Source organism: Colias eurytheme, chromosome 16 (assembly GCF_061535395.1).
Source record: "Colias eurytheme isolate Ceu_HAF_F1 chromosome 16, ilColEury1 Martin Lab GWU primary, whole genome shotgun sequence".
In the NCBI taxonomy this organism is placed as follows: domain Eukaryota; kingdom Metazoa; phylum Arthropoda; class Insecta; order Lepidoptera; family Pieridae; genus Colias; species Colias eurytheme.
Window position 1 is genome coordinate 2,173,386 of NC_142995.1, and position 27,217 is coordinate 2,200,602.

A 27,217-nucleotide genomic window follows, 5' to 3' on the forward strand; every position below is an offset into this window, starting at 1 on the left:
AAGATATGATCGTCTATTATAATTTGTTAAGCTTTTGCTTGTATATTATTATATTTTATATTCCAAGTCATTTTAGGTAGGTTTTAAGGTAAGAATACTTCGCTCCGTTTTGATCTAGGAGCACTTGGCACAAAGTCAAATTGGTGCCAAATTATCATCGTTAGTTGAGTCTGCAGGTAGGTAGGTGATATTATTAATGTATTTTTAAACGACATTATTATTTTTTATATAACCAATATCATTTTCATAACATTATCATGAATTATTTATTTCAATAGTAATTAATTACTTACGAAAAATTTTATGTTAATAAATGTTTATCATGTTTACAATAATTGTTCTTCGCAGTTTAAGAGGCCATAAAAATTTATTTAAACCTATTACCAAAATACAACTTAATTTAAATAAGAAGAATAATAACATCCATAAAATGAATAAAAAATATGTATAATACACTTCATGTAATTTATAGCATATGAGTGTATTGTTGAAATGTTTCCAAATTGCTAGAAAATGGTAATTTTTCAATAATGAAACCACCGATTTCGTAACGAAAAGCAAAACATTTTAGAGAATTGCACACAAGTGGACAGTAAATTTATTTAATAGTCAATGTTTTAGGCACACAACACATATTTTACATGTGTTTACTGTTTAGTTCGTGTTGCATTTGTCGAATAAAAGGGCAGATTGACCTCCGTGACCTAGTAAAAGTTTTTTCATATCTACAGAGATAAGAAACTCCAGCAAAACAAGCGTGCAAACGACATAACTACGAAGTTTCGTGTACAATATTAAGATTTAAATTACGCTCATATCTATTTGTGAAACAATACTACATCTATAGCATGTCTAACAATTTTTTTTCTATTAGAATTTTGGATTCGATTCGTGAAACTAAATAAGATCTAGCCTTGTTCTAGCGTATCTAACAATAAATTTAAACAATATTTTCACATCGATTCTATCACAATTTTGTCATTAATTTACGGATATTATTATTGGCTTACCAGAGCAGTCATTTTAATCAAATCGAATCACGATAACAGGGTAATTTAGGTTTCCATAGGTCATAATATTATGAACCATTTGATAACAATCTCTCGCGGTATATTTGGGTATTTTATGTTTGTGATTTTGGTTAAGCTATTAGCTTCTGTATTATGAGTCGTTAGAAATTCAAAACAAGGGAAAAATTGAAGCTAGCTTGCACTGATCAGAATAGCAATGTTTTTAATAATATCAAGTACAAGCTGTCTCAGTAGACTTTGTTCAGCCTTATTGCCCCTTTTTCGTGTTTTCTCTCCATAAGAGCCTTCCTTGTTCCTAAACAAAAACGTTAAAAAAATTAGCCGAATTGACTGAGCCATTCTCCAGTTTTACGCTTATCAACACTTTTGTAAATTCTTTGATATTATGACTATGGTATCTTTAATAGTGGTCCGTTTTAATTCCTCTATTTAATCTTTATAAATATTTTCATTTTGCTGTTTAATGTTTACTTTCTGTCAAATAAATATAAAATACATTAGAAGATTCCTAATCTTTCTACGTAATTGCTTTTCAGTTGCAGACATTCAACAAATCCAACTGAAAATGTATTTAATCGAATAAGAAAACATTTCATCCTTTGCATTCTCGTTTTAAAAAAAAGATAATATAGCGCGTCTTTTAATATTCAAATATACATAGTTACTATATGAATAGTTTTATATGATACTAGCTTTCCGCCCGCGGCTTCGCCCGCTTTGTCTAAAACAAAATAAATTATACAGGGTGTCCCAAAAAGTAGTGATATACTGAAGCTGGGAGGTAGAGGACTTAGAGGGCTATCCGAATCACCCCCATGTGTGTTATGCGATTTTTCGTATTTTCGGAGTTATTACATTTTTTTCAATTTTTCATCTATCGCCGAGTACGATGAGATTTTTATTTATGGTGACGTGAATTATTGCGCTAGATGCTTGATTTTTTTTGTGTGCTAAGCTGAAAGATAGGCCAATTCAGTATGGTAACATTTACTATCGTTAGATCTTCGAATGGAATAAAAAAAAGAATTAAATGCCAAGAAAGATAAAATTACCCAGTATGTTCATAACTTCAAGGGCCCATAAAAAAATAAAATCACATAAAAAAGGTTTTCCATTTGGCTTTTAAAAACTTGCTCTATCGATCAGGTAGCTACCCTAAAAATTTCATTTTATTATTCTGAAGGCTTCAATCGAAAAATTGAAATCTAAATGTGGTAAGTGCAAAATTTTTATTAACATGATGATTATTAAAACCAATAAATAGGTGTTTAAAAATGTTTTTTTTTAAAATAGCCCCGCTGTTGCTCAATGCAAGTGCGACATCACCGTAAAAAGTTGTCTTTTAAATGTCTGAATGCTTTTTTATCATTTTTAATGGTTTCTTCTGCTACTATGAATTTCCGGGTTATTTCGTCCAAATTGGGGCATAGATTTTGATTTCAATTTTTCGATTGAAGCCTTCAGAATAATAAAATGAAATTTTTAGGGTAGCTACCTGATCGATAGAGCAAGTTTTTAAAAGCCAAATGGAAAACCTTTTTTATGTGATTTTATTTTTTTATGGGCCCTTGAAGTTATGAACATACTGGGTAATTTTATCTTTCTTGGCATTTAATTCTTTTTTTTATTCCATTCGAAGATCTAACGATAGTAAATGTTACCATACTGAATTGGCCTATCTTTCAGCTTAGCACACAAAAAAAATCAAGCATCTAGCGCAATAATTCACGTCACCATAAATAAAAATCTCATCGTACTCGGCGATAGATGAAAAATTGAAAAAAATGTAATAACTCCGAAAATACGAAAAATCGCATAACACACATGGGGGTGATTCGGATAGCCCTCTAAGTCCTCTACCTCCCAGCTTCAGTATATCACTACTTTTTGGGACACCCTGTATACTAAAACCTTCCTCTTGAATCACTCTATCTATTACAAAAAACCGCATCAAAATCCGTTGCGTAGTTTTAAAGATTTAAGCATACATATAGGGACAGAAAAAGCGACTTTGTTTTATACTATGTAGTGATAGTTAATCAATGCATTAGTTCAATTAGAATTTAGATGAATAAAGAACTACGAATAATATACCAACAACAGACTCTTAAAATTAAGAATAATATAGCAGTAATAATAGAACACTAAAATAATAAAAATGCGATCACAACCATTTTTAGATTCTCCGAACGAAAATGTAGTTAGAAATTGAGCAGAATCAATCATTGTTCTCTCCCACGGGCGTCCCAAATTACTTACTGGATTTCCTGACGTAAAATTAATCATGTTATGAAAGCGAAAGGATGACTTGTAACTTCGTGTATTGTGCGTACTGCGTACCTAGTCCATTTACGAAGCATGCTAGAGCGTCCTTTTCATTCAGGGGGTGCGAGAAAGGGAGGCACGGTGAGGGTAAAACAAAGGATAGGTCTATACAAGTAATGGCCAACGAAGACTTGAAAATTCTAGAAGAAAGAATATCTTTATAATAACGACTAGCTTTATGCCAGCGGCTTCTTCACCTACGTTGAATACGGGGGTTCTCGAGAATGGCTCGACCAATTCGGCTAATTTTTGGCTGAAAAAGGGGCAATAAGGCAGAACATCTGCCGGGATAGCTATTATCTAATATATTCTTAGGCTTGAATAATATCTACAAATAATTAGTTAGTAATCGTATAATGAATTGACCCAATTTGCAGTAACAGTTGCTACCATTCATTCTAATAAAATATTAAATATTGTTTGTTTAAATATTGTATTGAATATTGTACCAGAAATTATGCGCATGTGTACTACATGTATTTCTTAGAAAATGTACCTATTGTAATAAGTGTGTCAATAGTTTACTATCTTTGCTAATTCGGGACTAGACTGCGTAACATGTTATAATATTATTTCCACATCTATATTTTTGTTTAGGATTAGTGTATTTATATATTGTTGGCAAATGACCCAGTTTTCCTTTATCATGAAACAACAATACTCAAACGAAATTGTTCAAAATAGTTTGCTAGATTTAAAATAGAATTGAAAATGGTCCGTATCTGGCATGGAGTCGAATCTAGAATATCTTTGGCCTCCGAATTCAATGCTATCTTTATGATAAATGGCATGCTATGCCAAACATCTACAAAAATTTATCGTGATATCTTCGCATTCATAACTCACGTATGTATGAAGGCCTTCATTTATCTGGGACGTGAGGATTCATTCTTATTAATAATTTTTATAAGATTATGTAACAGGACAATTTTGAGGAACAACAGAAAATATAAAAGTATTTTTATATTTAAAATGTAACATTTTTTTGAAACAATAGTTCTTGTAGAAGATTTAATGGTTCTATTTTAAATTAAATTTGATCAAAATATAATTAGAGTCAAGTTTGATTACAATAAAATTATATCTATCAATTATACTAAAATTATCTAAAATAAAAAATATCAGTTTATTAGATATTTCACTTTTTGCGTTGCAAGTTTTGCTTATTAGCGTCAGTCCAACAAAACCTAGCAGGGATTCTACCAGGCCTGTCAGTTCTCACACCAACATTGGCAGTCTGTTGAAACTGCCCTAAACCTTCACCACGATCCATAATCTCAATGCTTTTATCATCTTCAGTTTCATCTTCCTCCTGCTTAGGACTCAATGCAACTACTACGCTCTTACTCTTTCTTCTCTTTCCAAAATGTATTTGAGCCACTTCTTCTTCAGAACTATTCTCTCTTGTTATAACGTCTTGTTCTAGTTCCTCTAGTTTTGATATTTTTACCTTTTCTTTATCCTTATTTTTAATATGATCATTGAACAATTCTACCTTTCTCTCAATAGATGCGAGTTTATCTAAAATATATTCTAGTTTCTGTGTGTTATTTTGTACGTTCCTTTGTATGTATTGTAGATCAACGTTTGCATCGTTTGTTTTATGTAAATCTAAAATACATTCTTGAATGGCTTTAATTACTGGCGTTCTTATACTTTCGCATAACAGACCTTTGTCTTTTTCATTCATAAGATGTATTTTTATTTTAGCATCATCAGACGTATTAATTTGTTCAGCTAATGCTTCGAATGATTCAGAAGCAATCAAATGTACATCATTGTGTTTACTTTTGTGACAGCATCTTTCTCGTTTCAAATTCTTCTTTTCTGAAAATTCCGATAGAGAACAACAGAGCGACCTATTTTCGTTTATATCGTCCAAAGTATTATTTTGCGATGAACGACTAATAGATTCCCGCGTACTAAAACTGTGAAGGCTTCTTACTTTTTCATCTTTGAAATTATTCGCATTTTTGGGTTTTTCCTTTTCATATGTTACGTCCTTATCGTGTTCTAAATTACCTTCATGTTTCTTACGTTTCGGTACTTTCTTTGTTTTGATGTTGTAATAAACGGGATTTGTAGAATCATTAGTGCTCGGAGGTATCGTTAGCGGAATTATATCTTTCGCGAATTTAATCGTTTGTTCAACAACTGGATCATTAATATGGTTAATTACTTTTGTTTTGTAATGGCCGTGATTTTTTTCTTGGTTATACTGTAAACACTTGTCTGATGTTTTTCTTTCGGTGGATTTATCTTGAAAATATGATGTTGATGGAAGATATTTTTTATGAATGTACACTACTGGGTTATAGGATCTCTGGTCCCGTACGTAGTTAGATAAGTTAATGCCTTGGATCTCGTGTATGGAATCGTTGGCTGCAAATTATAATAAACCATTAGTGAAATTATTAATTGCAAAAATTGATAACATAGTAAACACAAATGTAATGAATGGAAACCAATATACAGTGTGTCCGGACATGACATACCAATATTTGAAGGGGCTATTCTCCAGGTATTTTTATCGACAATTCAACCCCTCTACAGTCCCCTACCTCACCCCCCTCAAAATGGTTTTCGAATTTTTTAAAGTATGTTTCATCACTCTTATCAATTAAATTTGTTTGGTGGTCCCTAGAATAACTTGTTATTGTTCAAATAAAACCAAATTTAGTATTTTGTGACACTCACTTTCGAAGTTATTACAATTTTCATAAATTCACTATCCGAATTGATAGGTTTGCCATTTTGAGGGGGGTGAGGTAGGGGACTGTAGAGGGGTTGAATTGTCGATAAAAATACCTGGAGAATAGCCCCTTCAAATATCCGTATGTCATGTCCGGACACACTGTATTGAATGGGACAATCCTTATTAATAATACAGTATCAGCTTACACTTAACTTTGTAAATTAATGAAATTGTAAGTACAATGCTTAAAATGGCTGGACCGATTAGCAATGTATTTAATTCGTTCAAACGAAATTATTTGCGGCAAGAAATATAATATCAAAACTTAGATTTTATTTTGATTAGCTGATCTTAAATAGTAATTAGAAATTAAATACTTTTATTTACCCGAAGCCATTAAAAGTTTTTATCCAACGTTTCACTTTCTTTTGAACTCAAAGATATAACAGATTAAATTTTGCACGTATTCAAGATATCTCCTAAATACTTCTGAATGTTTTGAAATATTGCGAATATTTAAATCTATGCCGGTAATCTCAGTGACATTTCGTAGATTTATTAGACGTTTTGTGGATACAGTTTTTAATGTTTTTGGTTTGAGGTTTAATGTATTTGTCTATACAATACATACAATACAAATATTATAAAGAGGAAAGGTTTGATTTTTTGTTTGTTTGTTTGTTTGTATGAATTGAATAGGCTCCGAAACTACTTGGCAGATTTGAAAAATTCTTTCACTGTTGGAAAGCTACATCATTTCTGAGTGACATAGGCTAGGTTTTATCCCGGAAATCCCACGGGAACGGGAACTATGCGGGTTTTTTTTTTGAAAACGCGGGTGAAGCCGCAGGCGGAAAGCTAGTGTTGTATAAAGTATCTACAAAAATCTTCTAAAAATACCATAATTGTATTTTTAAATTACAAGTAGATATTATATATTGTATTACAAATAGGTATATTTATTTGCGAACTACATTTATCTAGTAATTTATTTATTACACAAAGTTATCTCATGTTTACAAAGTAATATTTAAATATTATTACAACTGAAAATCATTTACCAAATCTATTTATAAACATATTCACAACAGTTAACTTCACACATTTATGACAATGCAAACAATTATGAAACATGAGCAATTAGTCCAAAATATCAGTGATACAGAACAATGAAATGTGGATGAAATTAATTGCACACACATTTCTATTCATCACCTAATTAAATTATGCCATTACTATCGCTTCCAGCTAATTTTATAAGTTTCCATACTATTACGTAATGAGATGAAACGTGCTGGATAATTTAGTATTCTACAGCTTTAAGCTAGAGTATATATTAGCGTGATAAATCAGAGATAGGACGTTCTTTGACAAACGACAAGAAATCTTGGCTCGGCTCAATCGCTTTTACGCTTTTTAGAAGCGAAATTCGCTAATACGTTTTTCTGTAACATGTTTCTGGGTCATTTGTGTGTCGTGACATGACGAGAAGTCATTTGTTCTGCTTCTATGTATATTCAGTGGCTACATGATTCTTAATGTATGTCGAACGGTTGTTACGGCGTAAATATTTGAGTGGAACGAATTTGTGTACTATTAGGGATGTTTAGAGATTATATACGACTATAATCGAATAATTATTTTTACATTTACGTCGAAATCTATCCAAAAGTCATACCTACATAATATATACGTACTTAGTTAATAAAGTCAAACGTTATAAAAATAATACACATAATCTTATGACCATAAGAGTCAGTGCTTTTGAGCTTTCCCCTAAACACAAATAGAAGCTTTTACTCCTCGTATTTAAGTATACAATTGAAAAGATTAAAACGATCTAGTTACTCCGTTAAAATAATGCTCTTTAAATTATTTAGATATTCCTAGAAAATGTAAACGAGCTGACAGTATGAGCGGCAATTAATCAAGAGCTTTACAACGCATGACACGAGAAAGTTTCCAATCCCCGGGATAATTTTTCAAACAGACAACTGTTTCAATAAAAATATATAGGTATGCTTTTTCAATTATGAGTGTTAAGTTGAACGTTTTAATATTCGTAATGGTAATTATTGTACAACTTGTGTAGAGTTTGTGTTGTCATTATAGACAAATGAAAAATGTCATATCAACATACAATTCGTAGTAATTATCCTGAGTTATTTACAAACATAGTCCACCGTTAAATTGCATAAATAGGTAATGATTTTTAAATGTTTCAATACTACAACTTTACATAAAATCATTATGTTCAAAAAAGAAAAACCAAAACAGCTTACATTAATCGTAAAACAAAATTTAAAAGCCAAGTTAGCAAAATAAATTGATAATTTATTACGTGAAAACAGAAAACCACACAAAAACAGTGTCATAATACGTCGGAAAATGTGCTTACATTCTTGTTAAATTAAGAATGTATGAAATCACACCTCACCCCTGCTCGCTCAACAATTATTAAAGCAAACGTCGACAGGTTTATGTAAACAGACGTATGTTACAACTGATAGGGTTGGCAACTTTTATAAATTTATAACTACTTATATGGGATAGGGCTACCTGCTTTTTGTTTAGTGATTCGAGTTTTAACGCACTGATAAAAATGTTAAAAAATATGTAATAAGCTGGCATAAATTAAGTTGAGAAGGTTAAATACATACAATTGTTTTAAAACAGATATAATATGAATAAAAAAATACTTGTAAATGAAATGCTACATGGAATATTACTTTAATTTGAACAATAGAAGAAATATCTTTGAAATTGCAATCTGCAATATTGTAAAACAGTCTTGTAACACGGCATTGGAATTGTAATCTAGAAAAATACTGCAGTATCTAAACAAAAGCAACCCGAGCGTTTATAAATGAAATTCTAGAAGGTTTTCAAGCGAATATATTTGAAGAAGCCGTAAGTACTCGAGAGAACGTTACATGAAACAATGAAAGCAATCCGAATCAGCATAAATAGATTCTGTATCTATAACATTGTTAGAGACCGTAGGAGATGACAATATTCTCGCTGCAGAATTGAATTAGAAATGTGAGGGTTCGCAATACATGGCCTACGAGTATACTCAGGATCGGAAAGTAGGAAAATGTATTATATGCCGTAGACACTAAAGAACATTTGAGGTAAATACAATAGCTTACAATTGAAATGAGATGCTCCGAGCCAAAAGTTCTGTGAAATAGGTCACCGTGTTATCACATCGTGTTCTAGGTATATATTTTTAGATGTTGAGGTTGAATTTAAATGGCTACGAACCTCGGATAAATGCTTTTGTAGTATAGTCGGAATTTAAGGTGACCTTCTTGTTTTTTTTTCTCGTGACATTTATGCAGTTTGAAAAGATTTTTTTAGTGATTTTAAACTAGTTTGCGTTGCGTCGATAGCTATTTTTATGTGAAATAAATTAAAATAGAAAGATAGTAATCGTTAAACGGTTAATTTATTGAGAAAGAAAATAACAATAGCGAAATAAAAGCTTTGTAACAATGGACTGAGTCTTTTCTAATTAAAATGGCGGTTTTGTTCGTTAATACATATCTTAAGAAAGTTCCATTGTTTTGTATGGAATGAATATCGTATCGTTTACTCTTACATTAACGTAATAATATACTTTGGTATACAATGGGTCAAAGAATTAAATCACGAGACTTAGGGCCGATTTTTCAATGCTTGGATAAAACTTATTCGTCGAATAATATATAAAACTACCATTTTAAAAACGTATTCTAATTGCCCGTATTTGACAGTTTACGTGACATTTTAATATTATCGTGTAATACTTTAAAATCGGCCCTTAGACTGACTAAATCAAATCTAATAATCAAATAAAAAATTTTTATGTTAGGGTGTAAGTTCACACATTTATAAAAAGTATCTATGTATTTTCATATCTTTATTGAAATAACTACTGAAAATACTAAGAACGACTTTTTTAAAGTTACATTGAAATAATGCGTTGTTGAAACTACGCAGATTTCTATTATTTCCTCAAATGTTATAAATGCAATAATTTCTTTGAAATTGTTTTATAATACATTGCAGAATACATTTATATAACCATAAATATACAGGGTATCCCACTATTGGTAGGTATACTAAGCGCGAAGAGACTTGTAGTTTTGCATACACTGAAAACGAAAAAAATACTTACCAAAATTACGTCAAAATTTTTTCCTATCCATGTTTTCTTCTCTAGCTTCACGCAACCGGCATAATTAATTTATTTATTTATTTAAATTAAATACACACAACAGGTCACGATAATATACTGCTTCGCTAAGTTTGTCTATAAAAACATAATCTTAAACGATAGCTCACGTGCTGGTGGTATAGTTGGGCGGGTTGCTTGTTATGGGTGTACACATAGAGTTTTAAGAATTCATCTTTTTGAAAAAAAAATTGGTCTGGAATTTTAAAAGTATTTTTTACGTACTCAGCGTATGCAAAGCTATAACCTCCTTTAAGCTTAGTATACCAACAGTGGGACACCCTGTATAGGTATTAATATAACAATAAAAGTGTAATTGAATAAGTAGGATTATCCATGCTCAATCTGTGATAGGTTTTGTGTCTGATTTTATTATACAGAAATAAATAAATTGCGTTAATCCATTACTTACTTTATACTTTCATCGACTTTAATTCTTTTATGAACACACTTATTAGTTCACCTGTATTTGTATGTCACCGACTACTTTAGACTCGATATTGACCCACTTTAACACGTTCACTGCGGCACCTAAAATGCCAAACTTACCGTTGTTGCGGCATGTCTTCCATACTTCACATCGGCAAGTTCACCACTGTGCGTCATGAGCCATTTTTATCACATCGCACCTTCTGACTTTGAAGGTTAATAATTTCATGAAATTTCAAGATATTTCAAAATTTTTTTTTCAGATAATAGTATATATAGTCTAGTATATACCGCATGAATAGCTTTTAGTTTGACCGAATAGTTTAAAAGATATGAGGGAAAATGTAAACCCCTGATTTTGTGAAAAATTATTTGCCATCCCGCACTGCGTTGATACGGCATGTTTACAGTAATAGCGATGGGAAACACTGTAAAATAAAACATCGATATCGATATAAATCAATTTTGTATATTTCAGTCTGTTTTTTAACAGATAACGAGATCGTCGATACAAAAAAAAAACACATATAAAACAAGGTACTTGATAGAGTACTATCAGGAAATTGTTCAGTAACTTTTGTTTTAATTTGTTCAGTAACTTTTGTTTTAATGTTTTATATTATTTTCACAACTGTCATCACATTTTTGCATTTATGCTACGAAATAAAAGAAAGTAAAAAAACTAAAGCCTTTAAGGTATCATTGTCATTTAAAAAAACTCAAAAGAAAAGTGCTTCGGTCCTGGTGCATCACTATGCGAGACTGACACGCGGCGCGCTCGCAGTACAGTGCGGCATGAGGTGCTTGTCCATGGCAAAATATTTGACATGCCGCACACAAAAGAAACGGTTTCTTTTCTATGCGTTGGTCCAATATTTTGCCATACGATTTTTAAACGAAATTGAGTCCTACTTCAAACTGTGATCACAAAAATATATTTGTCTCTTTTCTAGTCATTGATTAACATATAAAAAACCTCGCCGCACCACGGTGAAAACTGCGATTTTGGGCGCCGCACTGTGGTGTAGTCGCTGATGGCCCGATACTGGACATGCCGCAGTGAACGTGTTAAACGAACAGATTTAATTCGAACTTTGTACACTTATCAGGGATCGGTGACAGTATAGTTATAACATAAGTAAAAAGCGTATTCTTAATCTATTTTCAGAGTAAAATAATAGAAGGTTTATATGGTTGAATGATTTTCTAGTCTACAAGAATAACATAGAAACGAGCACTAATATGTCCTTAAAAAGCATAGGTACCTGAGTATTGCAGTTGAACATGTACGAGTTACGACAGAGCCCGCATATTCTTTTGTATGCCGTGTACAATAAAAAAGGAAAAACAAAGTCTATAAATAGAGATTTTTTTTTAGTTTTTAACGAGTAAACTTCAATTTATTTGACGTTTAAAATGTAAATACAAAAAATGTAGAAATAACGTTCGTCTACGAAACTGCACTATTTGATATGAAAATAACGATTTAATAAGATAAAATATTAAAATATTTCCTTATCTATATCTTATATATAAAATTCTCGTGTCACAATGTTAGTCTGCATACTCCTCCGAAACGGGTGGACCGATTCTCATGAAATTTTCTGTGCATATCGGGTAAGTCTGAGAATCGGCCAACATCTATTTTTCATATGTACCACGGGCGAAGCCGGGGCGGACCGCTAGTAATATATAAAACTCAAAGGTGACTGATATAGTGATAGATCACTATATCAGTCACCTTTGAGTTTTAACGCACAGCCCAAACCACTGGACGTATCGGGCTGAAATTTGGCATGCAGGTAGATGTTAAGACGTAGGCATCCGCTAAGAAAGGATTTCCCGAAATTCTTGCGGGAACGGGGAAAAACGGGGATGCACGTACAAAGTCGTAGGCGGAAGCTAGTTTAAATATATACTAGCATTACAATTTACAATAGATTTCGACACGTGAAGAAAACGAAATACTAACGAAAATATGTTTGAACAAATAATAATTATGTAGTTATTATTCTTATTTTCGTTTCCGCAAATTATCCAACCATTTCACTAAGTAAACACGGTCTTTACGGAGTCGTGAAGTGTTTACCGTTTACATTACAACAGGGAATACTAGGCGATATTATAATAATATTCATAAAATTGAGATGTAATATAATAAGATGGTTTTTTACTGTTTTTTAATAGTTTAGTATTTTGTTGTGTTTGTACGCTTGTTAAATTTGAGTTATTGTGTACATATGTATTGAAATTTGGCTTTTAATATTTCTTCGTTTCTGTTGTAATTTGGTGTGTTAATTGTCATTTTAAGGTTAAGTACATCCAAATTATGTTATTTAAAAGGATTACGTGGATAGTTATTTTAATTCTGAGGTATTTAATATTCTGTTTTAACCTAACAATATTAAACTTGCAAAGAAACGATTTTATTCTAACAAAACATTACAAGAATACAAAGTAAGCAACAAAGATTTGCAATTGACGGGCGTAAAAAGCCCTTAATGAAGGTCAAAATATCCGCAAAGAGCTTCCTTGAGATTTCTGACGCAAGACAAATCCATTGGATCTAGGGATTCCGGAAGAAGCCATAGAAAAGGTTATCTATCCCTTAACCGAACCCTGAACCCTTACTGATATTCCAACGTATAATAGATAAGTTTTCTTACCCGCATGGAATGTCAAATGATTGATTATTTATCTACAGTTTTTTATTAAGCTGAAGGGATTGTTAGTTTGATTTAACGCGCTAATCTCAAGAACCTCAGATCCGATTAGAAAAATTATTACTCTGTTTAATAGTCCATTCATCGAGGAAGGCTATAGGCGGATAAAAACGCAGGACACAGCAGTTGTTAGATATTTTTGCAATGAAGCCTCTCGTAAATGAAATTGTTATGTAAAAAATGTATTTAAATAATATACCTAATGACGTCATAGTTTATAAACAAAATTCTGACCTCATCTGTTTTTCTAAACAAAATAAATTAAACCAAAATAAATCTTATCCTATTTACAGACTAAACGTAAACATGTCTTATTTATCTAAACTAAAACAATAATTCGTGCATTACCAATTATTAAGCCTTCTATTATAATATTCTAGATCTCCATAACTCTATGCTGCATTACGTCAACTGCAAAATTCATTCCTAATGACAACTTACTACGTTACACGTACCTACTACTTACACGAAATATTTAATAACTAGCTGTTGCCCGCAGCTTCGCTTGCGTGGAAGAGATAAATTTTCATGGTATAAGTTTTCATCCCCTATTTTACCCCTTTAGGGGATGAATTTTCTAAAATCCTTTCTTTAGGGGACGCCTACGTTATGACATCTACCTGCATGCCAAATTTCAGCCCGATACGTCCAGTGGTTTGGGCTGTGCGTTGATAGATCACTATATCAGTCACCTTTGAGTTTTATATATATAGATCTGTGGTATTACTAAATAAACTATCACAAATCCTTTTATAATACAAGACATATCCAACTTCCCTCGCATTGAACATTTGCAGAACTTCTAAAGAAAAATACTTTTACAAACAGATCTTACGCACGCGAGATATCTTGTGACAGCGTTTCTCAGACCTATTTTTATAGCCCTCGAGGCGGGGCAGGTCAAGTGTAACACGTTATAGATGCATATTAGAATAACCCACTTTTTACTTTCTTATGGAAATCTTGTGTTCACGAAATTTACAAGTACTACTAATATTATAAACGCGAAAGTTTGTCAGGATGGATGTATGTGTATGTATGTATGTATGTTTGCTACTCTGTCACGCAAATACTACTGAACCGATTACAATAAAATTTAGCACACATATAGAGGATAACTTGGATTAACACATAGGGTAGGTTTTATCCCGGAAATCCCACGGGAAAACGCGGGCGCAGCCGCGGGTGACAAGCTAGTAATTTATAATACTATTTAGGTAGAGTATTCATCTCAATGGTTACAAAAATCTGGTGACTGTAAAAGTGTTCAGTTTTTATTTACGAAATTAAATATTCCTAGGTGTAATAAAACCCATAATAAAACTATATAATTCAAAATATGACAATGTTCGCATATTATATTAAAAGTCGTCAATATGTGCAACGAAAGTGCTACGAAATTATTATTTATTCTTACTCTGGTCTAAAAGTATCACAAAATTAAAAGATGTTACTCATTTCGTCTTCTTGACATTATCTAATTTATATTGTACTTAATTACGCATAAAATCTAATCTCAATTTGTCCATTTACAAAAAAAAAGCAATAAGCATTTAATTTGGACTGTAATGTCAACGGTTGATCGTAAAGATTGCACTGCCTTTATATATAAAACATTTTTTCCCTTTATTCTGTCACTCTTTCTTCACTTGTCGAATCTTTTATTACAAGATACATTCCTCTCTCAAATAGATACTATATTCGCATTCGAAAAAACGAAGGCTTTTCGACTTTATTTTACGAGTAAAGTACTTTGTCGTGTGATTTTTGGAATGACGATTTTGGAGAACCTAAACTGTATTGGCTAGAACGATTCTATTCAACTCGATGTACTCTACATGTCTATCTATATGACTCTTTATATCTTTATCTCTATGTCTTTTGTTTAATAACATAACAAGAAAAACATTGCATTCTTTTTTTCCTATAAATAATATAATCAAGACTTGTAAAGCAAGCAAAGAAGATCTTAAAATTATACAAACCTCGTTTAAACTGTTCTAATCAGTATTTCATAATGAGCGCAAAATTTAATTTAGAAAGCAAATGTATCTTGTTATATGTTCTGAAAGAGCAGTCAGATTACTCTTTCGTTGTCCACATAATACCACCGCATAATACTTAAAACATTATGAAGATACTATAATTACAACCATCTCTTACGCATGAAACATATATTTTTTCAACTAAACTTCTATAAAAGAGACTTCTAATCAAAATACATAACAAATTAGTTTACCACCGCTTCGTAAAGCAGTTTCCACTTAGAAGTAAGTTTTTACAACAACAGTACCTAAAAGAGAAGACATTTTTTTAGAAACCTAAAGTATATATGTATTATACTATTCATCTTTACATTGTGGTAACATAAAATATCTTCCTGGATATAATAATAAGATCCGTATAACATTCATCTATATTCTATAACATTACTCTTCATACAAACATCATGCTATCAACACTCATTTATGCTTCAGAGCTTGGAATAAAACTCTAGACAGACATTACATATAGTTTCATTGTATCTTAAAGTTTAGCCATTATCAAAGATTATTGATTTGATTTGATTGATTTTAGAGATTATTTTAGTAGCATGACAATATAGTGAGAAATTTTAGAAATTAGAAAACCTTAGTATGCGGGCGAGCTCCTGGTATTTAAGTTTTATAATACATATAAGTTAGATTCTTGTATGGTTACTCTTGTAAGCAGATTTTTTATCTTTGTCTGTTTTACAATATAAGTATACCTATTATAAGTTTCATATACATTGAAATTAATAGTATCATTTAAAGTTATGAATAGGTATCTACATTGATTTCCTATTTCTAAAATCTTTGAAAAAGAAAAAAAAACATAAGACATATTCTAAAACACATTTTACGAGTTCATTTAAAATAAGGTTTGTTTCATATGAACGTTATTATACATATTATTACAAGTTTTCTTACAGCAAGCAGAAAAATGGGAATAACATGAAGATTACTTTACACATTGGTATAATTTGGTGGACAACGGCTTTAACATATAATATATTATTAACTATGTAATGTTCTTCACTATCACTACATAGTATAAAACAAAGTCGCTTTCTCTGTCCCTATGTCCCTATGTATGCTTAAATCTTTAAAACTACGCAACGGATTTTGATGCGGCTTTTTTTAATAGATAGAGTGATTCAAGAGGAAGGTTTTAGAATATAATTTATTAGGTTTACACAAAGCGGGCGAAGCCGCGGGCGGTAAACTAGTATATTATACAAAAATACGAATATGAAGTAGTGGCTTCTTATGTAGGTTACCCGGAACTATTATAAAAATTTGAATATCACATTAAAATTTATGTTTTAGAAGCTATTCGAGCATAAACAAAATCTACAAAATAGTTTTTTTTTCAATTTTGAATCTTGTGTTAAATCTAAAATAAACCGATAGTTAGAGCGATGAAAACTTTATTGAACACTTTTCAACAAACATCGTGTAGCGATATTCTTCTTAACTTTACAATCAATGATTCCTATATGTAAAATATTATTTGTTTTTATAAGACATATTATATTGAGAAACTTAAGTACTTTAACTGCTTATGAAAGCACTCCTGCATCTGACAGCAACATTAACTACAAGTCGCATTTACAAAGAAATATTGTAATCATTTTAATAACCTTTCAAAAAAATATAGTGTGAACAAAATAACACTTAAATTCAAGGTGAAGGTTTTAATTATGAAATTTAACAGAGATATTCTTGCAATTAAGAACCATTGAGTTTATTAAATTAACATTCTGATTCGACTGTTATAAAATTTCAACAATAATTATTGAGCTTTCGTTATCAGAAAGGGGTTTGGGTAAAGTTGGCGTCGTGCTGAAATTTCGCGGCCAGTGATAAAACTTGGATATTTTAAAAGAGCAATATATTGTGAGCAAAAGCTATTATGGACTTAAATCTCGAAACGTATTAGGAACAGAGATAGGTATTTGGTTTTGTATTTTCAGGGTTTGGTGTGACTGATTTTTTTAAAGGTTTGGAGGTTTTTTTTATAATATTCATATTTATAGATGCAGAAGTGATGTCATACGTTTAGGGTGTAATATCTTCTTGATTTCCTATATATCTTTAAATTATAATGTGTAATGCAGCTTAAAAACACTGCTTAACTTTATTCAATACTTACTGATTCCATACTCTACCAAAACGTCTTTCTCTACAAGTTGATATATCAATTAATATTGATTAAAATAAATAACGAAGCCTAGGAACGTAGCATATTAAATAAATTCCAATACCTATACCATAGATAATACACTACAAACTAATTTCAAGTTATATTTTTTGATGTCCAACAAACATCTACTCAATCCATACTAATATTATAAATGCGAAAGTAACTCTGTCTGTCTGTCTGTTACTCAATCACGCCTTAACTACTGAACCAATTTGCATGAAATTTGGTATAGAGATATTTTGATACCCGAGAAAGGACATAGGATAGGTTTTATCCCGGAAATCCTACGGGAACGGGTTTTTCTTTGAAAACGCGGGCGAAGCCGCGGGCGGAAAGCTAGTCTTCAATAATTTCAACAGCTATAACCTTGGCTATAACCAACAAAATTGACATATTATGTATACGTATTTGTAGTAAACAATATACATTTTAATTGTTCCATAAATGTGGAACAAAGCAGGGGAAACAATTTGCCAGCAGAAATATATTATAGCGAACAGTGAGCATGAAGTGAGTGTGCAGTTACGTCATAGTGCTGGTAAAAATGAATTGTAGTGTGCTTATTATTTAAACGGTTTACGGTAGTTATGACGTGATGCTGTTTTTGAAAGAAATAAGGAAAGAAAGAAAGCATTTATTTCAACACACAAACACACAACAATAAACAATACAAATTAGTACGAGGTATATAAAACAAATAAAATAAAAATGATATAATCAACTTAATGTGTGGTCGCGTGCGTCAAAAAATTAAATATATGCTTTGTTTACAAGAGAAATTAAAAATCTATTTAAATTAAATAGATAGAGTATCAGTTGTTACTTTATTTCTAAAATCTAAATAAACTATTTAGATACCTACTGTTCAATTATTAGGTATCTAAACGCAGTGGTCCTGAAACGTTGGTAAAAGTATGATAAATATATGAATATAATGAGTTAGTAGATATAAAAAACCAGTTCCAAAATCAAAAGTTTTAACAATATGAAAATAGTTTGGGGTTGCAACGTGTACATTACTGGTTTATCTTATAAATGTAATCAATTATTAAACTGATAGTTTTATATTAATGAATTTTTGGTCTAAAGTATTGCTTTAAAGTATAACATGTGAAAAACTATACCTAACTCATAAGATCCGATAAAGTTGTAATTACTTAAACGGTACTGTACTCTGTATAAGATACTTTTAATCAATTTTTCGAATAGGGATATCCCACAATTTCAATATCTTAAAAAAAAAAAAATAATATTATTATCTAGTCTACAGTCTACATTACCAAGAAAAAATAAAATAATATAAATGAAGTTAGTATTTTCTCGAGGACTCAGGTAATTTCCAAGGTACAGTTTAAGCCAATTAAAACTTGTTTCTTTTATTAAAATAAAAAAATAACAAAAGATGGTAACGAACAATTGTCTTTTGCTATAATAAGATTAACTCTAAAGAATGAACATAAAATTGAAATGCCGAAATAATTGAAATCAGTTTCTATTTTAAATTAATTTTTATCCGTAGATTAATTTTTATAAAGTATTGTATCCTGATAAATTAAAAATAAAACGATTATAAATTAATTTGAAATGATGAATCGTATGTTAATCGTTATCGGCATTCATTTTTATCGGACCGACATTTTTTATCATGTTAACCCTTAATTTGGCACCGATAAAAATATTCAAAATATATGAATTTGACAATTTTGTGGTTTCAGGAGTATGTCATAAAGTTCTCGAAAAATGAAAAAAAAAATCTACCATAGCCCACTGCTGGGAAAACTGGTGTCCGTCACAGCGGACACTGCCAAATTACGGAAAATAAAAACCACAGTTAATTTTATGTTTTTTTACTAAAGAAAAATACAGAAATGAACATTATAGAACTATTTGATACCGGAGTACAGTTTATTTTATATGAAAATTTAAAAAAAAAACAATTCATGTTTATTTTGTATGAAAATTAAAAAAGAAGTCTAAATTCTTCTTCTGTTAGTTGAATTGACTTGCCGGTTTTTTGAACTGAATATTAGTTTGTCTGCTCTACGAAACTAGTAAAAATATCTTGAGAAAAAAAGGTGAAAGAAACTCAAAGGTGAATCATCTTCTGGCATGTCTATGTAATCATCCTCCTCACCTTCTTCTATTGTCGCTTGGTGACGGAATTGAGTTACTCTTCAATAATTGTAAGTCAGCTGAAAGTTGTTTTTTTTTTGGTCTTTTGGCTTTGACTGTGGGTGGTTTCTTAGATCTTATTTTTCGGGTGCTAATCAAGAAGCTATTGGTGTTATAGGCGTTGCAGGTAATCTACGAATAGCAGATAGGGATAGAACATTTTCAAAAAAAGACTCGCCAATTTACGCACGAAAGAATCTGGTCATCAGCAGGTCTATCAGAATCTTCGGAGTGTAATTCTTCATCGTCGGATGTATCTCTTGTTATGTTAGCAAGGGAAGATGGTGCAGGAGAAAACAAGGGGTGGAAGAATTAGTACTTGCATCATGCAATTCAGTTTCCAAATCTGATATTTCGCTAGCATCGGAAGGTGCATGTTCATTCGGCACTAAAGCAATAATTTTACTTGCGCGGTTAGGCTATTGGCAAAAAAAAAAAATCCAAACTCAGAACCATAACCAAACAAACAGAAGCACACACATTTTGGCGGTGTCCGCCGCAGCGGACATAGTAATAAAGTGATACTTTTCTATACAATTAGCAATGTCCGCTGTGACGGACAAAACATTTTGGTTACAAATAAACACCATAAAAATGTAATAAAGTGTGTATGTTTTTGTAAATAATGATAGAAATGTTTATTATCTAATAAATAAATATATAATTCAATTCATTTTTCCACAAAAAATAAGAAAAATAGTTATAAATACCTTGAGCAAAACAGGTGGCTGCCTTTTCGCAGACATTTTGCGTCCCAACTGACATATGCAATGTTGTCACAATCATTACTAAATTTTTTTCTATTTGTTTATGGTATAAATAAACATTTAATCGATTAGAAATCGATGAACATGAAATAATAACTTGGCAGGATTTATTTTAAATAAGTGTCCGTCACACCGGACTATGCCAAATTAAGGGTTAAAAACTTAAACACTCCAAAAGGCATAGATTTTAAAATGTATTTGAATGTGTAAAACCAGCTACTCACGTACCTGCAGCGGGGGCAATTTTAGAATTGGACCCTTAATTGGCTCCTTAATTGTGATGTGTATACTGTATAGGCAAGCAGGGGCAATTTAGAGAACAACTGAAATTGCTCCAACCGCCGAACAACCGTGATTTTTCCAATATTGCCCCTACGGCAGGTACGTGAGTAGCCCCGTGAGTAGACCTAAGAAATTTTACAATACTACACTGTAGAATATAGGTATAGCAAGACTAAGGCATCCCACGACCTATATTTGCCTCGTATACGCGGACCGCTAAAAGGCCCAAACATGCCTTTGTCTAGTTTCTAGTCCACATTATAATTAATCTTTATTTTATATTATGTTGTCTTTTGCAGGCGCTTATATTATGAGGCGGTATTATATTATGAGCCAAATTGTACCATGTATTCATAATTTTTGTATTAACTTGTGTTTTACAAAATTTAAACACATAGATATTGTTATAAATTCTTCACATAATATTCTTCAAATATAAATAAATACAGCTCTTTCAATGCATAAAATAACATAAAAAACATTAAATTTCAGAATGAATTATCAGCATTTCCTGACAAACGTGAAAACATTCTTTAAATTTGAAAAATATTGAATTTGTGAACAATACTGAAACCAATAAGACATTTTAAAATATTCTATTCCATGAGCAAAAATTATAAATTACACATTACACATTATAAATTCATGACAAAATAGTCCCGTAAATTCTACATTGAGAAGAAAAACTAGTTGTAAAAGCGACGTAGGTTTTCGTCAGAATAATTGTTTGCTGACTGAGGCCGCCAATTGCAACGTTTTCGGGACTTCTCGTACGTGAAATTAAAAAACTTTTTAGTTGAATGAATGTATGAATATTATTCATTTGGTTTTGGAAGATTTTTTTACTGCTCCATGTATTTAAGGAATAAAGGGTAAATAAAGGCCATACTGGTAACTATTTTTTTAAACTATGATCTGATTTATATGTCTAATACAGACCCTAAAAATAAAGAGGAATTCCATAATTATTGTCCATTATATTGTGCGAAAGCGTAGCACATCTAGTACAGCTGAACTGAAAACAAGAAGCAAAATTTCCATCAAAAACATCAACCCTAGATTAATTTAAATAAAAAGTATAGTTAAAAAAAATAAAAGAAATGAACCTAATAAAACCGTGATAAAAAGGCGTCTATGTCGTTTTTGATCAATTTTCATAACCAAAGGATATCAGTGCTGCTATGGATGGATGGATGCATTTAAAAAGGAACATGACAGACAGAGCACGATAATATTTATACGTATTATGTATTTATAGAGTTTATCATAGACATGTGTAAACTCATCCATGTAGGGTTTTGCGTGCAGCAGGTATTTACTAGAATTAGCTTTAAAAATAGTATTGAACTTGAATGTAAATTCATTAACCGCTTCACGCACACACGACATGGTTCTGACGAACTAGTAATTGGAAACCGTCAGTTAAACGCACCTATTGGAATCCAACAGTTTTTGAGCCATGAATTATTATTGGAGTGCGGTTTTTTACGAGTTTTACTTGTGAAAAAGCTTTACGTATGGATAAAAATATGGTTTTTGAAGTGTATTATTAACAATTAATTAAGAGGTAAAATAGTAAGTTATTTTGATTTTATTGACGTGATGTTTAAAATTCAAAAAGAAAATCTGTGGAAAATTTTAAATGTAACGGTATGTAGTAGGTCTAATATTGTTCAAACTGGCTATTGTAATATAGCTATCTGTAGTAAAATCATTTTTATTAACCATTTTCAAAAGGGTAAAATATGAATCACTACAAAATTATGCATATACTAAATCAAAAGAACTATTCTCTATTACTGAATAAGACAAAGTTTTCGCAGCCTCAACCTACATTCTCAAGCGGAGACGGCTTTATTTCAAAATTTTTATAACGTTTGGCAGTCGATGGTTCTAGATATGACTAACATAAAATGATTAAACCGTTTTTGTAAGATGAAATTGAGATATTTAATCTTCTTTTATATTAAGCAAAGAAGCTTGTTCATTGGCTGCAATAAAAATGCAATTAAAATTTTAATAAGTCGTGTATTTATACGCACACTCTGGTAAATGCAAATATTATTTTAAAGTTACAGACATTTATTTTGTTTATTTGAAAATTGTAAATACATCGTAGTCGTTAATTAAAAAAAAAGTCCTTTACAAGCAATTTACATGAATTGGAATTTGGAACACTCGCATTGATTAATAATTTAATAATTTATAATAGAATTGATTAATAATTTAATAATTTATTTATTTTAATTATTTTATTATTAAACTCTCGCTCTGTTATAATTAAATATCATATTTCTTAAGGTTCCGTATGTATCCAAGAACTGTCTTGGTATAAAACTTAGTATCTGCACTTGCATAGCTGGAGAGCCTCTGACATTTCGTTTGTTCTACTTCTTGCTCCAGTTTTGAATAAAGCAAATATCTAGACAGTTTTATTCGTGAGCATAATGTGTTAGCGTTTTCAGAGCTTTAAGAGGTTATAATATTCAAAGAGGTTCTTTATAATTTATTAAGTTAATCTTTTTTTTTAATTTCTGTTCTAGAATCATTTTTGAAAATGTGAATTTTTATTTGAAAATTTAAAGACATCGATCGAATATTCTGGTTTATCGTTGTTAAAATTCTTGAAGTTTTATAGGGAGGTATTTTTTTTAATTAATTATGTAACGAGTATAAGTTTCACAAATGTTATCGTAATGAAAGAAAACAGATATTAACTAGCTTCATACCGTGCGTTTGCTTGTATAGAATCTAGAATGATAAGAAGCTCGTTATTTCAGACTATATTCTAAGTAAGTTATCTTAGAAAGAGGTAGAAAATGTTGAAATGCAGAATGAAATTCGACCTTCTCAACCTAACGACTTTGAATTCACGTATCGCGATGGAACACATACTCAACAAAACTGCATTGTAATGCAGAAGAATGACAATCGTGCTGAAGAGACACTCAAATACATATGACAAGACGACCCACTGCCTACTTATGTCCAAGTATATATAAGTTTTATATAGCAAACTATAAAGAACATATATTTTTATTGCTTCTTTGCATATGACTGGAATATGTTTAAATTCGGATGAAAACCGTCCGTAAATGTAGTAAAATGAAACAGCCTTACATTTAAAACGATTCCATCAGCTGAGACGTAGTCTTCAATTTTCCTCGATAAATTACATAACATAGACATTTTTAATAATAAAAATGATTTTTAGTAACGTTACAATAAAAAAGTGGCGTATATTCGTAGGAAGTTATCTATATGGCAATTGTATTTAAATTCTGTGGGTTAATTTATTGTAGGGATTAATTTAAATGTGATTGATAACATATTTCAAAGCGAAATGAGATGATACATTTCAATAAGACGTGTATATTCAATATTGCATCTGATCCGCAAGTAAACAAATAAACTTTTCTTAGAACATGCGAATGAGTGCAAACTTTTTCAGTACATTCTATCATCTTAACCCAGAAGTTTTTAACTTTGTTTACAAAATAAAACTTCTATCTTTACCTTTTAGATCATGTACCATTAACATACCTTGTCAGACCAATAAATTTCTAAATACAAACCAAATTAAGTATACTTTGTCAGACCAAAAATTCAAAATTCCATTCTACCCGCACTAACCAATCTCCCCTCCACAGCACGGCAACGCGACAACATCGAGCGAGACGTCAGTCGGCACGAACACGGCGACGGTGGCGGCCGCGCCGGGAAGCAGTAAAGCGCCCACTGCTAAGTTCAGACATGGATTGCTGCAGCTCATGATCCACACGATCGATCCGATGCACGACGGTGAGTTAGGTATGCACCGCTTCGCTTTCTTTTTTCGCTTAGTTAAGGTGATTGGGTAATCATAGGACATGTTAAAGAAAGAAACGTTATGTAAAAGGAATACAATTAACTAAAAACAACTTGTATAGTGTATGTCGTGTAGATTTCACTTACCATGCGTCAAATTTTATGTATGAAGAACACATAAAATTCACAGATTTCAGAATATACAGGAAAATTAGCTTTTGAGCAAGTTTATGTACAAAAGTGCTCAATTAAGAGCTTTTTAATTATTGTTATGCTAGGCACACTTTTGAAATTAAAATTATAGCATTAAGGTGATTCCTACGATCTGTTCCCAGCCAATGTCCCGCTAGATGGCGCTGAATTCTACATTTCTAGTTTATTTGAGTTTTTGCGTAATTGGAATAGTCATCAAACCTAGGAATAGTCATGGCGGTTACTGAATATTATATTTTATTGAAATATGTTATATCATAGCCTTAAAATCCACCCAATTCGGTAAAATTATGCGTTTTAACATCTGTCATTGCATACAGGGTCGTTTACACACACAGACGTATACAAAAATGATAAAGATTTAACTCTAGATGGCGTGAATGTAAAGCGCGTCACACACGGTGAAGATACTACCTATAATATTTTATCTAATCTAGTAATATTTTATATTACAGTATCTTAAGGTATCCGGTATCAGCGTTCTGACCATCATTTTTCTTTTTTCGCTGTAGAACCGCCATCCTGTTACAAATGACCCACAAAGGAGAATGACCACGGGTGGTATCGGTAAAATTTTAGTTGTGCCACGTATTCGTTATATTGTTAATTCCTATTTGTATTTATAATGATCATATGTATCAATATTAAGTCTTAATTAAACCGGATAAATTGAAATAATAGTAAAAGTAAAAGTTTTTCTTTTGAAACATGTATGACTACGTATGGAATCGGTAAAATACTAGTTGTGTCACGTGTTCGTGATATTGTTAATTCCTATTTGTATTTATAATGATCATATTTATCACTATTAAGTTGTAATTATACCGAATAAATAGAAATAAAAGTAAAAGTTTTGTTTTGACACATACCTATATCTATCTCTCTTGCAAACGTCATATGTCATAGTTTCTATTTGAAATGTCAAATGAATGTGTTCGACGCATTGTTCGATGTTATTTTGAAATAATGTTTAAAATTACGATTTACTTTTCACATTTGTCTTGTAAATTAAAATATTACCTATGTAATAAATGTAAAACTTAACGTTCATCGTTAGTTTAAACTCGATTAAGTAGTTTTTTGAAGTGTTGAATAAAACTATTGTTTTATTTTTATTGTCGCGAACTGCGGCTTATTTACATAAAAACTTTAATCATATCTAAAAGTACTAACATCAAGCTTTAAATTGAGCTATATTTCATCTTGACACAATAAGTTTGATTGCGATACCAAGTGCCATAGTCACTTGGGCAATCTCCTGTGGTTTTCATTTTTCTGTATGGGTAGACAAAACTTCAAAACGCCACCTGCTACGGTTTATATTATGAACGATTAGCTTTCCGCCCGCATTTTCAAAAAAAACCCGTATAGTTCCCGTTCCCGTGGGGTTTCCGGGATAAAACCTATTCAATGTGTCCAAGTTACGTTCTATATGTGTGCTAAATTTCATTGTAATCGGTTCAGTAGTATTTGCGTGAAACACACACATACACATCCTCACAAACTTTCGCATTAGTAGGAAGTAGGATTGTTATAAAAATAAAAGTTATATTTGTTGGCGTAAACTATTTTATTGTAATTTTGGGAAATAAATAATGTCAAAATTGATTACCTACAATAAAACGCAGTTGTATTTTATTACCTACATTACACTATTGTTTTTTTTTATCAAAACATGTATTTGAAGTAGCAAATATGATATTATGCTGATCCAAGCATTTTCACTCAAAACTAATATCACTAATGATTTGTAAAAGTAAATTATTTCAATATACATTTCATAACCAACAAGTAAGAATAATTATTCATACAACAACAAATCAAAAACACTATTTACTATGGAAAAAAAACCAGGAAGGTGAAAAACATATTTACGATTTCGATGCACTCGACTTTTAGTAAAATAATAGGTAAAAATATTATTATGGTTTTGATCACAGACATATCTGTGGTTTTGATTTTAGCTACTAGTATCAGAAAGCTGCGTGTTCAATGCACGTCGGGGTCCCACAACTGTGGAGGAAGGAAGGTAGAATACCTCCATCGAATAAGTGAAGTTTCTCGACATACTCGATTTGCCGGCCGGCCTCAATGAAGATTGTCCGAAAGTTGTATATGTGCTCTGTAACGAAAAAATTTCGCTAGCGCGATTCAGAGTGAGGTGTCGTACAATATACCTAATGAAGTTTTTCATCTTTTTATTTTACTGCAAATACAAAATAAAAATTAAACAATGGTAATGTAAATTCTAAACAAACTACTACCAAAATACAATTAGAACAAAAATCATTTGACTGGTTGATTTCACCCAGAGGCCAGAGGCGGCT

General features: G+C 31.2%; 2 protein-coding genes across 2 annotated transcripts in view; one reads left to right on the forward strand and one right to left on the reverse strand.

Moving 5' to 3' along the window:
- Positions 1-27,217, forward strand: part of Nckx30C (solute carrier family 24 member Nckx30C) — a 69,855-nt gene that overhangs the window by 11,125 nt on the left and 31,513 nt on the right. The window contains exon 3 of the mRNA XM_090110591.1: positions 24,521-24,680. Within this exon, the coding sequence (XP_089966717.1) occupies positions 24,521-24,680 (160 nt within the window). The remainder of the gene's footprint in view (positions 1-24,520; positions 24,681-27,217) is intronic.
- LOC149901588 (uncharacterized) lies at positions 4,495-6,448 on the reverse strand. The gene is made up of 2 exons (XM_090111122.1): positions 6,439-6,448; positions 4,495-5,738 (listed from the first exon to the last, which is right to left on the reverse strand). Exons 1-2 carry the CDS (start codon positions 6,446-6,448, stop codon positions 4,495-4,497), a joined length of 1,254 nt encoding a protein of 417 aa, XP_089967248.1.